Raw genomic sequence first — 13,551 nt, 5'->3', positions numbered from 1 at the left:
GAATAGAAATAATAACACAATGTACAGTGCCAAGCACTACATGTACTCAAAAGGAGTTCTCTTTTCATTTCATTCTTTCCTAGTTTAATTCATGTTTCTTCATGCTGTACAAGGTTTACAGATAGAGTCACAAATAGCAATTGCATGATTAGTATTAAGCCACCAACAGTCTGTCCAAAGGAATAGCGAGACTAAATATTCTCTGCACCCATCAAAGTAAATTAAGCTGTTTAAGAAATCAAATGTATTTAGATATAATTTTCATACAATGAAAATCATGGTTTGAAATGTACATTTTAAAGATATTTCACCAATGCTTGAGATGAAAGTCCAGGGAATTATTTGGGGGTTGTTCCTTTCATCTGGTTGAGGTGGATACAGTGCAGATGTCAGTGGAGGAATTTACTAATGTCTAGGAGAAGGATAGTTGAAATGTGTCCTTGTCTTTTCAATTCTCTCTAATGAAATGAGAAACTTAACTGGCAGATGAAAATTTATCTTCAAAATAACACATATATTCATGTGACTTGAGTAGGATATTATAAAAAATATTGGTAGTACGTATCAAACATGAGTGCTACTGATACTCTTCTACCTGTTTTACGTATATTAATTTATATAATCTTCACACAAAGCTGATGGTATGTATCATGAGAAAACCGAGGCACAGAAAGGTTGTGTAACCTGCCTCAAATGATAAATATACTTACATCAAGATTTTAACCCAGGTAGCCAGTTCTAATACTGGATCATATATTTTTCAGAAAAAAAGGAAATCAGACATGTAAATGTGTAATTATTAGATAGGTTTATTCTCTGTGCCAGGTCAAAGGTCTCTTCCCTTGTTTTATTTTACTTTCAGTTATGAGAGTGCCATAGGAATGAAAGAGAAATTTATCCCTGAGAGGTTTTTTTGGGGGGGTGCTGCTTCTTTCCAGTTTTCTGAATTTTTTACATGACCACTTTTGCCTTCCTCCTCCTCAAATTTCCTGAAGCATCTTGTAGCAAACCTCACAGGAAAGACCTTTAGGCAGCCTGGAGAGGGGAACTGGGAGGAAGGTCTGAGAGTTCTCATTCCTGGTGCCTGTGACTGAAGAGTTCCAGGATGCCTTCCTCTCTCTAAGATTAAGAGCTTAAAAATGTGAGTGTTGAATGAGTCTTTCCTGGGTTATGAGCAAAAGGGAGGGAAGTGAGGGAATCTTGGCAAGGATCATATGGGTGGACACAGGAAAGCTGAGTTATGTCTTTCCTCCATCATACAGGAATGTGGCAGGGGCGGGGGGTATTCATGGACGCCAGAGTAGTGTTTGTGCTGATGCCATCTCTCTCCATGCTGCTCCTTTCCTTCCCTCTGTCTCTCTGTCATTGGATAAAATGTTCTTGAATAAGAGAATTTAGAGAGATGTGGGGCAGGTTTATCACAGCAGAACATGGCTGTTGAGATGAGGTCTGTTTCCCAGGAAAGGGGGAATTAAAAGCCTCTTGGTGAGTGTCAAGGGCTTCCCTGGTGCTCCCTGGGGAAGACAGTGCAGGGGACTGACAGCTCTAAGACACCATTTCTTAGCATCACCAGGAACCTCTTTAGTCATTATCTTTTTACTCATGTTCACCCAGCTATTCCCAGAGCCTCCCTCTGGGTCACAGTGTCCCTGCCTTGGGAAAGATGGTTAGTTCCCTGGACCTCTGTCTGCCAAGAGACTTCTTCTCTATCCTTCTTCTCCAGGTGTCCATGTGGGCCTCAGGTGAGGATATTTATATTTGTTAGACCTGGTTCTCTTAGTCTCTGGATAGAAGGGTTAAATCACTCCAATTGTAATATATACCTGCATTCATTCTAAATCCTCTATTTTGATAAAATGATTTATTTCTCCATTCATCAGAGAAAATGAATCTTCATAAGAAATGTGTTTTCTGATGCCAAAGACCAGATTGAAAACTCTAGTTTCATGATTTCCCAGCCCTTGTCCTGCCTCCTTCATAAAGTACACTACCATTACAATTTAGAAATAATTTGCTTTATATGAGATTTCCCTGTTGATTGCAAGCTCCCCAGGAGTAAAAGTCCTCTGTGCCTTGTGCACCACTACATCCTCAGCCCGAATGTGTGTTGTGAATAATTGTGTGACTGAGGGAAGGCCCATGGGGCTCTCCTAGCTAATAATGATACTGTCTTCTGAAATGTCCAGGCAGGTCTTTTCTGACATCCTTTCCACTTTTGGCTTTATCCCACAGATTCATTCTTAGTGATTGGCCCCTCAGAGCCCATTGTGGCTATGCTGGGTGCAGATACTGTGCTCCCCTGCCGGGTGTCCCCAGCCATGAATTTGGAGAACATGGAGCTGCGGTGGTTCCGCTCCCAATTCTCAGAGGTGGTGTACATGTATCAGAATGGGATGGAGCAGGTGGGAGAACAACTAGTAGATTTTAAAGGAAGAACAGAGTTGTTGAAGGATTACATGTCTGAGGGAAGAGTAGCTGTGAGAATCCGCAATCTTCAAGTCTCAGACAATGGACTGTACAAGTGTTTTTTTAAAAAAGGCAGTGATTTTGAAGAAGCCATTTTGGAGCTAAAAGTTATAGGTGAGTAATTATCTGACAATACAGACCAATCTTAGGGAAATGCAAGTGTTCTATGTTTGATTTGGGGAGTAGGAAGGAGTGAACAGGGCAAAAGCAAAGAGGTGGGTATGCTTGGAGTTGGCCAACATCCTGGACACTGGGTTTGATCCAAATTAGTCTGGTCTATCTTCACAATTATTGTACTGTACTTTAAATTAAACCACTCCTATCAAATCTATCTTAAAAATGGGCACTTTATTTCCATTCATGTCCCTCTCCATACATTTTGAAGAAAGCACCATTACCAAAATGTACCATTGCTGCCAGGGAGCAGCGCTCTGCTTTGTGACCAACAGAGTCTCAACCAAGACCATTAGTGGCCAGATCTTCACTGAGCTATTTGGAGGAAGTGAATAGGAGGACTGTGTCAGGGTGGATTGATGCTGTCGAAAAAATTATCAGTAGATGCTTGAGGTCAGAAAATGATCAGCATTCAGTAACTAAGTGAGGCAGAGTGAACCATTAATTGAGTTGCTTTGGGAGAAATCAAAAGGCCTGAAGAGAGGAATGAGTGTGAAAGTCTGGAATAGACTGAGGGAAAGTACACAGAGCATTGAATGACCACTGCAGGATTTTCATCCTTGGTGTTGTTTCGTTTATAACTTTAATAAAATTATATGCCTACTGTCTCAATCCACTCTTTCCTTTCAACATTGATTTTTCTCTTCCAATGTAACTCTTACTACCAGATTGTTCTATGCTCTTCCAGAAATCTCTTTCCTTATATAACCACATTTCTACATTGCACATGCTAATCTCTTTTAATAAACTAGTGTGTTCACTGTTTTAAAAGAAAATTAAATCTGACTTTGATTCCTCAGTCAGAATGGTGATATGAGTTATGTCCTAGTTATTTTTCAAGTTTCTTGTCTCTCTTTCCCTAGAGTCATGAATGTGCGAAGGTACTTTGTGTGTAATGTAGCTCACGACATCCATGATTTGGCAAATCCACTCCAGTTTTGGTCTCTCACTAGTTAGTTCTAGGAGGCTCATCATTCAAGCCTTATTTATATCACTGCACAATTGCCTCCTTGAAAATTAACTCACAAATGCTATTAAAGACCTGGTAAACTGCTCAAAAGGCACCAGAAGATCTTGTGTGCCTTTCTTAGGTTTTAAGAAACCTCTCTCTCTATCAAAACTTTTATTTCCCTTAAAGATGAAAGTTTATTTGACTCAATTTTCCAACTTGTATTATGCAATTGCTCTAACTAATGCATTCAACAATAAAGAAAGAAAGGTTTTCTTCATGCAGTTCCTATTGTAAGCCAAACAAATATGCCTGAAGCTAAAATATTCTAATTGTAAGCAGTGAGGGGTTTGGCAGTACTGGAGTTTGAACTTACCATTGTAATCAGGGAAAGAAAAATTTAGAGGGAAATACAAGTAATAGTTATCAAAGTAAAGTTAATTACACTATCAAAAAGTCAAATAATTTTCTGCTCTGTAACGTGGGTATTTTTATTTAAAATATCTTGCAATATGTTCTTTCTGCAAATTGTTTTGTTCTCCTTAACAACATATAATACACAAATTACAAAGGATTGTGTTCTTTTATGTTGCATATGTTCCATTATATAGCAATCCCATAATTTATGCAAATATTTACTAATATTAATTATTTTCTATTTTAAATCATGACAAAAGATGAAATACACTTTCCTCACATACAGAATTTCTTAATTATGAAGTTTATATCCTATAGTTTGACAACTAGTTTCAAGACAATCGTAACATTTCTTTAAGTATATGAACAGCCCAATAATTGCTTGAGTTGCCATTTCTAACAGCACTGCATGAATACACATTTTATACCTTTGTTGACATTGAATATTCTAGTTATTTCACTTTTATTTTACAAGTCTGAGAAAAATGATACACTATTATTTTTATTACTCTCATAACAAAACAATTAGGAATCTTTCTTGACTAATGTATATTTTTCTTCTTTCAATTTCCTGCTTATGCCTTTTAATTAATTGCTTTTGGAAGGGGAAAGGAACTTTTTAATCAATATTTTCTATTAATTTGCAGTTAGTCTCTTATAAATAATAAAAAAACCTGTTTGTATTTTTCTCATTTTATGTTATCTTTAATTGATAGAAATTTAAAAGTATTATATATTCAGAATTGTCAACTTCTTTTACATCTCCTTAGTTTTATAGCACACATTTATACTAACATCACAAACTATTTCACCTTCTCTCCTAATACTTTTTCTGTTAGATATACTGAAATATAACATAAGTAGAGAATTTCATTCTGACTTTGGAAGTACCACTCCATAAAATTTCAAAATGTGAATAAACCTGAAAAATTAGCAGCCACATCAGGAAACACAACTTAACTAGAATCCAAAATATCTGTTTTTCTCCTTGCAGTCACTATCCTCAAGGACAGTGACTCTTCTGATTAGTTGTTATTTTCCCAGTTTTGAATTTCACGCATATGAACTTTTTTATGCCTGGGTTTTATTGTCCAACATTATGTTTGTAAGATTTTTTTTCCACATTCTTACTTGTACTTACTTACAATCCACTTTTATCTCTTTGTTTTTTGCTTTTTACACTTAAAACTTTAATCTTCAGAAACGTTTTAATGTTTCATAGATAACTCAAAATATTGTTTCCAATATACACATTCACTTATCACAGTACCATCAGTGAATAAGAATATTGTGAGATCTCCACCAATTAACACATGCATTATTCCCATTAGCTTCTCATAGAGATTCTTCAGGCAATTCCAAATTACCTATGTGGTTATAATAACACTTCAATTTCTATTTGTTCTGCTAAGACAAATGTATTTTTTTCAACCTGCCCTTGTCCTTCTCCTCCTTTGAATATCAGACCTATTTAAAGTGATACTTTTTAATTAATGTTTTCTCAAAGAGAGTTCATTTTATCCATCTTCTTTGTGTATATTTTTAATAGGAAGACATTAAATCCATTAGCTATTGAAGGAAATAGTGAGAAATACCCTTTGATGTTACTGTGATCCCACTTTAATATCATCTCAGTAAGAGGTCAAAGATTTTCCACAGTCTCAGAAATAACCTCATGAGAGATATGGCATTCTCCAGTATCTTTCCTATATCAGTTATTTAACTGATGGCAGTAAAGATAAGACTGACCTTTAGAAGCAGTCAGTTGATTATATGTCCATGCTTATCTTTCATTCAGTTAACCTTTGCCCAGAAGGTTAACTAGGAACCAGAAGCATGTCTTCCCTAAAAGGTCAGAGTCTGGTAGTAAAACACTAAATGTCTTAAAATATTTAACCAAAAAAATGATGCAACCAAACTTAATGTAGTTCTTACATTAAACTACATAATGTAGTTCTACATTAAGCTGGGGACTGAACCAGACATAAGAAAGCTCATACAATGTGATATAAAGCAAAATAATATGTAGTCTAGAAGTACTGGGCTCATCTAGCACTCTTGTAATGTTATGTTTTGATGTGGGTGTTGGTACATAGACTCATAGTAGAACCCAGTTGTGACAAGTTGAAGAAGAGGAGAGGTGACAAAAAGGGAAAAAAGGAGTTGTAGACAAAAAATAAAAACATCTTGACTCCTTCATGGATTCATTTCACCTGACTACCTTTATGCTTTATGTAAAACTCAGAGAAAAAAAAAGAAAATTTGAAATATAGGTTGTTTAAAGAATTTACTATAAGAAGCCTCATTTTAAGCCTTCCTTGAGACTCTCACAAATAGAATAGACGACAAATGCAAATATATGAATTTTTTTAAAGAATTCAACATTTGCAAAATTTACCCTGTCCCTTTCCTAAGATCCTTACATAACCTGACTGCAGATATGCTTAGGTAGAAACTATTGACAGGCCTTGGTATGATTCTTAGTAAAAGCTTCAAGTCTTCTGTGATTTGTGAACCATAGATAGCTATTTGACTCCTGGAAAAAGAAATCCTCCTGCCCATCTCCCCACACTGTACTACTGTGGTTTCTAGTTTTCTACATAAAAATTATCCAGGTCTCAAATGAATGACTTTCCTTTCCAGGTCTGGGTTCTGGCCCTCAGATCCTCATACTGGGTGTCGAAAATGATGGAATAAAGCTGACATGCACAGGCAAGGGATGGTTTCCCCAGCCTGAGGTGCAATGGAAAGATGCCAAGGGAGAGAAGATTCTATCTCTCTCTGAGGATGAGACCCAAGATGATGATGGATTGTTCCAAGTAGAGGCATCCCTCATTGTGAGAGACAGCTCAAAGGGGACAGTGTCCTGCTCCATGAAGAACCCCTTCTTCGGACAAGAGCAGGTGGAAACTATTTCTATCCCAGGTCAGTATTGCTCATTCTGAGGACAGGATGGAGTAAGGAGGGGATATTGGGATCTGGAATGGAAATGCCTTGCTTGGTGTGTATTTTTGATAAGGTTTTGGGGCCCGGTGTCAGAGCCCTTCTTTCCTAGAGACTCTCCTTGGAAGCCAGCTTTTGCTGTGACTTTCTTCATACTTATCGTTTGTCTGATTGCTGCTGTGTTTTTGGCCTGGAAAGAGAAAAAGGCAAAGAAAATAGCATTGGAAGCCATGGAAGAAAAGGAGAAAGAAAGAAAAGACAAAGGTAAAACTGTGAATCAGACAGGGTGGCATCATAGCCACAGCCATGGAAAATCATTATCTAGTCTTAGTAATATGAACTAGAAATAGATCTAGGACTTCTTCCCTGTAAAATCATTTAAAAGTTTTATTTCATTTCTTTAGAATTACTTGAGAAAGATCTTGGTGAGTTCTCCATTTTCTCTGCCCTATGGAGGAAGGGAAGTACCTGTTCCATGCTGAGCACTTGGCATCTCACAGGCTGTTGTTCCTTTTTAGAGAGAAGGAAGAAATTATATCAACAAGGTGAGTTTCACTGATGCTATCGTTGGCCTACAATCACACCTGTCCCTACCTTCTGATCACCTGTTGTTTACCTTGTTGATAAGAGAGGGATACTCCACCGTAAATAGCACAAAATGGCCAAACATATGACACCCAATACTGAACAGATGAAATCAACAGCACTTTATCAGTCAGATACACTCATGGCCTGGAGAGAGGACACTGCATGCTATGCAGGACCACACAGGTTGCACTTGGGAGCTGAGTGAACAGCCAGGGCTGTAGGAGGCAAACTGTGTAGTAACTGGAGGATGAGGTCCCCCTATGCTCCAGGGAAGTACATGACAGGCTTGTTTGAATAATTCACAGCAGACATAAAGATGAAGCTCATTAGGTTGAGGACAAGGTAGGGTTTGGTTGGTTTGTGGGAATTGCCAGGGTGGGAGTTTTTCTGTTTTTTGGGGGATGGATGTTTGATAAGAGCAGAGGTAGTCACTGTGAAACATTTGGAGCCAAGTGATGCTTAAAGATGACAAGAAGAACTTGAAACTTTAGGCTGCACAACATGCACTCACAATTTAAGCCAATCCTATCCTTCTCCCAAAAGGACTAGACTTAGACTGGTGGAATGTGGAAAGTGTGAGAAGTAGAACAGGAAATGTGAAAGAAGAAAAACAGCAAACAGACCATAACTGTCATTAGGAGACCCAGATACACATAAGTTTGGGTTTTGTGGTTTTTTTTTGCCAGTACTAGGGTTTGAACTCGGGGCCGCATGCTTGCTAGGCAGGCACTCTAACACCTGAGTCACTCCACCAACCTTAAGAGACACAGATATACAACACTACCATAAACTTTTCACACTTTGAAGTGAAGGTGAGAGAATCTAATTACTTTTTTTTATTTTAGACTGGAGAAAAGCAAAATTATATGCTGGTGAGTAACTGTGAGGTTGTCTTGTGTCTACAGTCATCCCAGGACTTCATGAGGCATTTCCAAGGTATTTTCGAAAAAGGTGCCATTTTATTTGAAGATGAAGTCCAGAAAGGGATGAGGGAGGTGGATGTTCCACTGGCTCATAAGATGCTCGGAGACATAGTTTCCCATGTGATTTCTTTTTCTTTTTAGATTGGAGAAAGGAACAGTTTGAAGCAGGTAAGTGAACTTAGAGACCACTTATTGAAGTATTCAGCACAAATGTCCAGGCAGCTCTCAACTTACAATGGTTTGACCTATGATTTTTAAACTTTATAATGGTGCAAAATCAATATGCACTAAGTAGAAACTTTACCTTGAATTTCAAATTTTGACCTTTTCCTGGGTATATGGTATGATCCTCGTCCTGATGTTGGTCAGCAGCCATGAGCCATATCTCCCAGTCAGCCATGAGCCCAGAAGGGTAAATAACCAATTCTCAGAATGTACCATGCTGCCAGCAGCTTTTTGCATACTGTTTATGTATTTATGCATACCATCATTCTTTAATAAATTACATGAGACATTTAATACTATATTATAAAACAGGCTTTGTGTTGGATGATTTTACCCAATTGTAGGCCAGTGTAACTGTTCTGAGCATATTTAATGTGGGCTAGGCTAAGCTATGATGCTTCTGATTTGGTATATTAAATGCAGTTTTGCCTATACTATAGTATTTTCAACTTATGATGAACTCATTGGCATATAACCCTCGCATAAATGGAGGAGCATCTATTCAGTGCCAAATAAATAATGCAAGTGGGATCTCTGACTTCATGGGAAAGCACATATACAAACTGTGATGAACACAGTGTAGAAGTAAGAGATTACCATGAAAGAAAATAGTGGATTAAAGGACCCCCCCAAAAGAATTGTTATTTAAACTGAGACTTGAGTGATGTTGTGTACTCATTCTTGTAAATAACATTGACAGAATAGCAGTAAGAAAGAAGTTACTGTGTAACCACCCTGAGACAGGAAAAGCCTCAGTGAAGTGGATGGATAATGGGCACTAACAGTCTTTGCCTTCCCAGATTGTAGGTTGATCACCAATTTCTAGTGCATGCCACTGCACTCTGAGTAATATTGTACCCAAAAAACATGTCCTGATTAATTGCATATTCTAGTAACTAGAACATATTCTACTTCCCATATTCAAATTCTTTGAGAAAAAAATTTAATTATTGAAGATGTTTGGTGTGACAAGAAGAATATTCAGTATTATTAGTATTAATACTATTGCTTTTATACTGGTAGTAATTACTGTAAACTTTGGAAGCTAAAATTAGCCAAGTGTTCATCATGGAAAAGATATAGCATTAAGCTCTGTACCTACTATCTAATTTTTTTCAGTAGGATTTTGCTGAGGTACCATAATTATTTACATCATCACAAGGGTAAATGAGGCTGAGAGAATCAAGCAACTTCACCAAGATCACAGCTACTAAGGACAGAGTGATTTTCCCAATTCAGACCTCCCTGAATACACTGCCTGGTATTTCAGTAATTCGAAATGTAACAGGGGTATATGAGAAATGAATGACTTAGTTCATAATCCCACAGAAAAATGATTCTGAAAAGGTTGATGTGAAAGTAGGCCCACAAAATTGGAAATATGGTAAGACTCAATTGCTAAGAGCAAGTGGCAAATTAACAGGCACTTGAAGGAGAATGAGGAAGCCTTGTCCTGAAATGCCTTACTTGGGGTTTTCAGATGCATTAGCTCTTCTGTCTAGATGGTCTCAATCTTTGTGGAACAGAGGTTACCTGAAGTACTGTCCATCCCTGGTCCTTTTAAGAATTATCCATCTTGTGTGTCCTATGATGAAACGTAAATTGTTTTGCCTACTCTTCCATTTCTCTTCTAGTTTTCCTCCATCACCCTTACACAGTATCTGCATATTTTCCAAAGCCAACCAGTCTCCACAATGCACTGCTCTTTTTTCCCCCACACCAACAGTGGCTGTTTCTCTGGATCCAGACACAGCTCATCCCGACCTCATCCTGTCTGAGAGTGGAAGACATGTTTCTCCAAAAGAGAAAGTTGCTCAGGACTGCGATGCCTCGAGGCAACAAGAGCAAGGCAAATCTGAGAGCATCCTCAGTGTTTTAGGTCAGAATTGCTTTACCACAGGGAAATATTATTGGGAGGTAAAAGTAAATATAGGGACAGAAGTTGGGCCCACTTCCAGATGGGCTCTGGGTGTTTGCTCTGATACTGTGAAGAGAGATGGGTGGTTTAAGGAAATCCCAGCAAAGAACTTCTGGCTAGTGGCATGTGAGGAAGGGAAAATTGTGGCTCTCGACACCAATTCAAAGCTTCTGCCACTGAGGGAGTTCCCCCACAGGATAGGAGTTTTTCTGGACTGGGAAGCTGGGGATGTGTCTTTTTACAACATGGTTGATGGGTCCCATATCTACTCCTTTGCTAGAATCATCTTCTGTGGGGCCCTACGCCCTTATTTTAGCCTTCAGGGTGCTGGCAAGTCTGTGACCATCTGCTTAGCTTCAGATCACACTGAAAATTGTCCAGATTGTTCTCAAAAGTCCTCCGTAACTCGTCTAATGAGTCATGATACAGACATCCCCCAGGAAAGCAAGCCCCTGTTATCCTTCAAAGGAAGTGAGGTGTAGGGCTTCCAAGCAGCTCTGCTGCCTTCATTCAAACTCTGTATGGGGTTGTTTTCCAAGAAAGTTGTCCTTGAGCGGTGATTTCAGAGAGGCAGAAAGAGAAATGGGAAAAGTCCAGTGAATTTCTCTAACATTACCACTTGGGGGAATGCAGTTTCTATGTGGGCAGCATTAATTAGTTATAAGAAAACTCCAAACATGTGCATGGGTCTCTCTCCTGGTTTGATGCTTGTTATGTGTTGAAGTAAATATGTTTACCTATATTTGAAGAGAAAAATCTCTTTTATTATTTTTTGCAATCAAATATGGCGGAAGAAGGTGTTTGAAGGAAAGGGTCACAATAGAGTGATTTCTCAGTACATGGCTCCACTGTTAGCAATGCAGAGACATCTGTTCAAGTATTTTGAAAGTTAGTAGCTCAATTTGTTCATTCTTCCGGCTCTGGTGTCACTGAATATCTACTCATGGAGTTTGCCAAAGGGCAGAGAAGTCTGGTATATAACTGTAAGCCATTTGAGCAAAAGCCAAAGATTTCTGGGAAGTGAACTGCCAGCTTCTCACTGATCAGAAAATCCTGGGAGGGGAAAATAAAGGATAATGATGGAGGGGATGAATTCAAGTATAATATATTGTAAAAATTTTGGTAAATGTCAAAATGTACCCCCAGTACAATGATAATAAAAAAAGAAAGATTAAGAAAAAGGAAATCCAGAACTGTGTCCTATGTGAAAATGGGAACAAAAAAGAAACTGGTATTTATGCTTTCAGAGAGAAAAAGTTATGCAGGAAAGAAAAAACATCCATAGCCTTCATAGAGAAGACTTGCTTACAATAGAGGTATTTTTTTTCCGATAATAATTTTTCCACTGTTGAGGGTTTCCCTGACCTTTACTGCATCCAAACCTCCCCATCTGCTTATCACCAAAATTGTGACTCCAAGATATAAAATATGAATTTCTCCTCTTAACTGAACATTCTTTCCTGATAATGGAAGGGACCCACTTACACTGTTCTGTACTCCTGGCAAATGTTTAAGCCACAAGTCCCTCTCACCTCCTCACTTGGAAGATGTATCTCTTTAGTGAGATTTCCTGTGGCACACAGTCATGAAGTGGCAAAGCCAGTACTTGAACTCAATAAGAACAAATCCAGAGCCCAGAAATTGTACTGACAGTAAAAGGACAGCTTGCATAATTCAAGCAAGAAACACTAAAGGTATGAGGGAAAAACAAGTATAATGAAATAGACATGATGAGTGAGAAAGGATTTCTGGACATGAAAACTCTACACATGAAGGTCGTAACAATGGAGTAAGAACATATACAGTGAGAATATGATATAGAACAGAAAGGATAATGGGCTCAGTTTTGGTATTTTCCTTTTGTGGTAGACTCAGGACATTTTAACATGAGATTATCACATGAGTTTTTAGTACCTCTCCTGCAGGATCAAAAATCCATATTTTGTTCTTTGAGAGTCTTCTATTACTTCTTCACTCATTTTAATATGTATTTTCCTATGAAGCAGGAGCTGGAGGTAGATGATCAAAGAAAATGTGAATTTTGATGGTCCATTAGAATTAGAGTTATAGCAACATCAGGGATAATAATGTCCATCTTATCCTCATCTGCAGCTGTTAGTAAATCAATAAGCAGTGAAAGGCCTCCAAGGAGCCCATAGGTTCAGGCAAAGTAATGAGCTTGAAATCACTAGGTTCTGCCATGGTGAACTCTATTAAGCCCAATGAGTATCCATTTATTAATCTGTTCATGCATTTCACAAATGTTTATTTATAAGTTAACATAATCACTTTCCAAGTTTGTGTGATACACAAGAGAAGAAAAAAATCATTGCCTACTGGAAATGACATTCTGCTGACAAATAAATCAGGCAGAAGAGTTTATAATTTACTCTCTGGTTTTCTCCAGTCTACTCTCTGAAACTGAAATCCACTTGATTTGTACATCTGAGAGTTGCCCTGCTTCATTTCACTGTATCCAACTATCTATGTGTCAGGAGTGGAAGGGAACTGGACCCTTGATGATTAATTCAATTACTCATCCATCCATTAGCCAGTGATGGAGTATCATCCTCAAACCACCAATCCTGCTCCTTCCACCATGCTTTTCTAACTAGAATTGGAACTGTGACAGTAAATTCATCAATTTGAGAAGCTAAAGGAAAATTGTACTTTAATATATAATGAGGGAATCAGGCTAACATACACACTCTCACACGCCAACATAGATGCATACACACACACACACACACACACACACATGCATTTCCATGATATTTTCCCCTAAGAAAGCCTATATATTTATAATAGGGCCTACACACAACAAGCTAGCATACAAAAAGCTGGACTGAAGTTATCGGGATAGGAAAATCCTCCACCCAATAATAGTTAATCTTCAGACCTAATAAAAAAATTTAAATTACATTAAATCAAAATAGTAACATGTTAAA

General features: G+C 37.9%; 1 protein-coding gene across 1 annotated transcript; it reads left to right on the top strand.

Moving 5' to 3' along the window:
* Positions 1-882: 882 nt before the first annotated feature.
* Positions 883-11,779, top strand: LOC109674667 (butyrophilin subfamily 1 member A1-like). Its single transcript, XM_074081703.1, has 10 exons — positions 883-1,141; positions 1,615-1,742; positions 2,233-2,580; positions 6,650-6,931; positions 7,046-7,213; positions 7,354-7,374; positions 7,468-7,494; positions 8,383-8,409; positions 8,602-8,628; positions 10,412-11,779. Exons 2-10 carry the CDS (start codon positions 1,664-1,666, stop codon positions 11,083-11,085), a joined length of 1,653 nt encoding a protein of 550 aa, XP_073937804.1. The 5' UTR covers positions 883-1,141; positions 1,615-1,663; the 3' UTR covers positions 11,086-11,779.
* Positions 11,780-13,551: the final 1,772 nt, after the last annotated feature.

Source organism: Castor canadensis, chromosome 8 (assembly GCF_047511655.1).
Source record: "Castor canadensis chromosome 8, mCasCan1.hap1v2, whole genome shotgun sequence".
Classification (NCBI taxonomy): domain Eukaryota; kingdom Metazoa; phylum Chordata; class Mammalia; order Rodentia; family Castoridae; genus Castor; species Castor canadensis.
Note: the sequence above shows the minus strand (reverse complement) of the source record. Positions and strands in the feature narration are given on the sequence as shown.

What these genes read in the sequence shown, in the direction of transcription:
- LOC109674667 (XM_074081703.1), top strand. Translation starts at nt 1,664, where the DNA reads ATGGTTAGTTCCCTGGACCTCTGTCTGCCAAGAGACTTCTTCTCTATC. An exon ending in AAAAGCAAAATTATATGCTG is followed by an intron (nt 8,410 to 8,601) that starts GTGAGTAACTGT and finishes TTTTCTTTTTAG; the next exon opens with ATTGGAGAAAGGAACAGTTT. An exon ending in AAAGGAACAGTTTGAAGCAG is followed by an intron (nt 8,629 to 10,411) that starts GTAAGTGAACTT and finishes CCACACCAACAG; the next exon opens with TGGCTGTTTCTCTGGATCCA.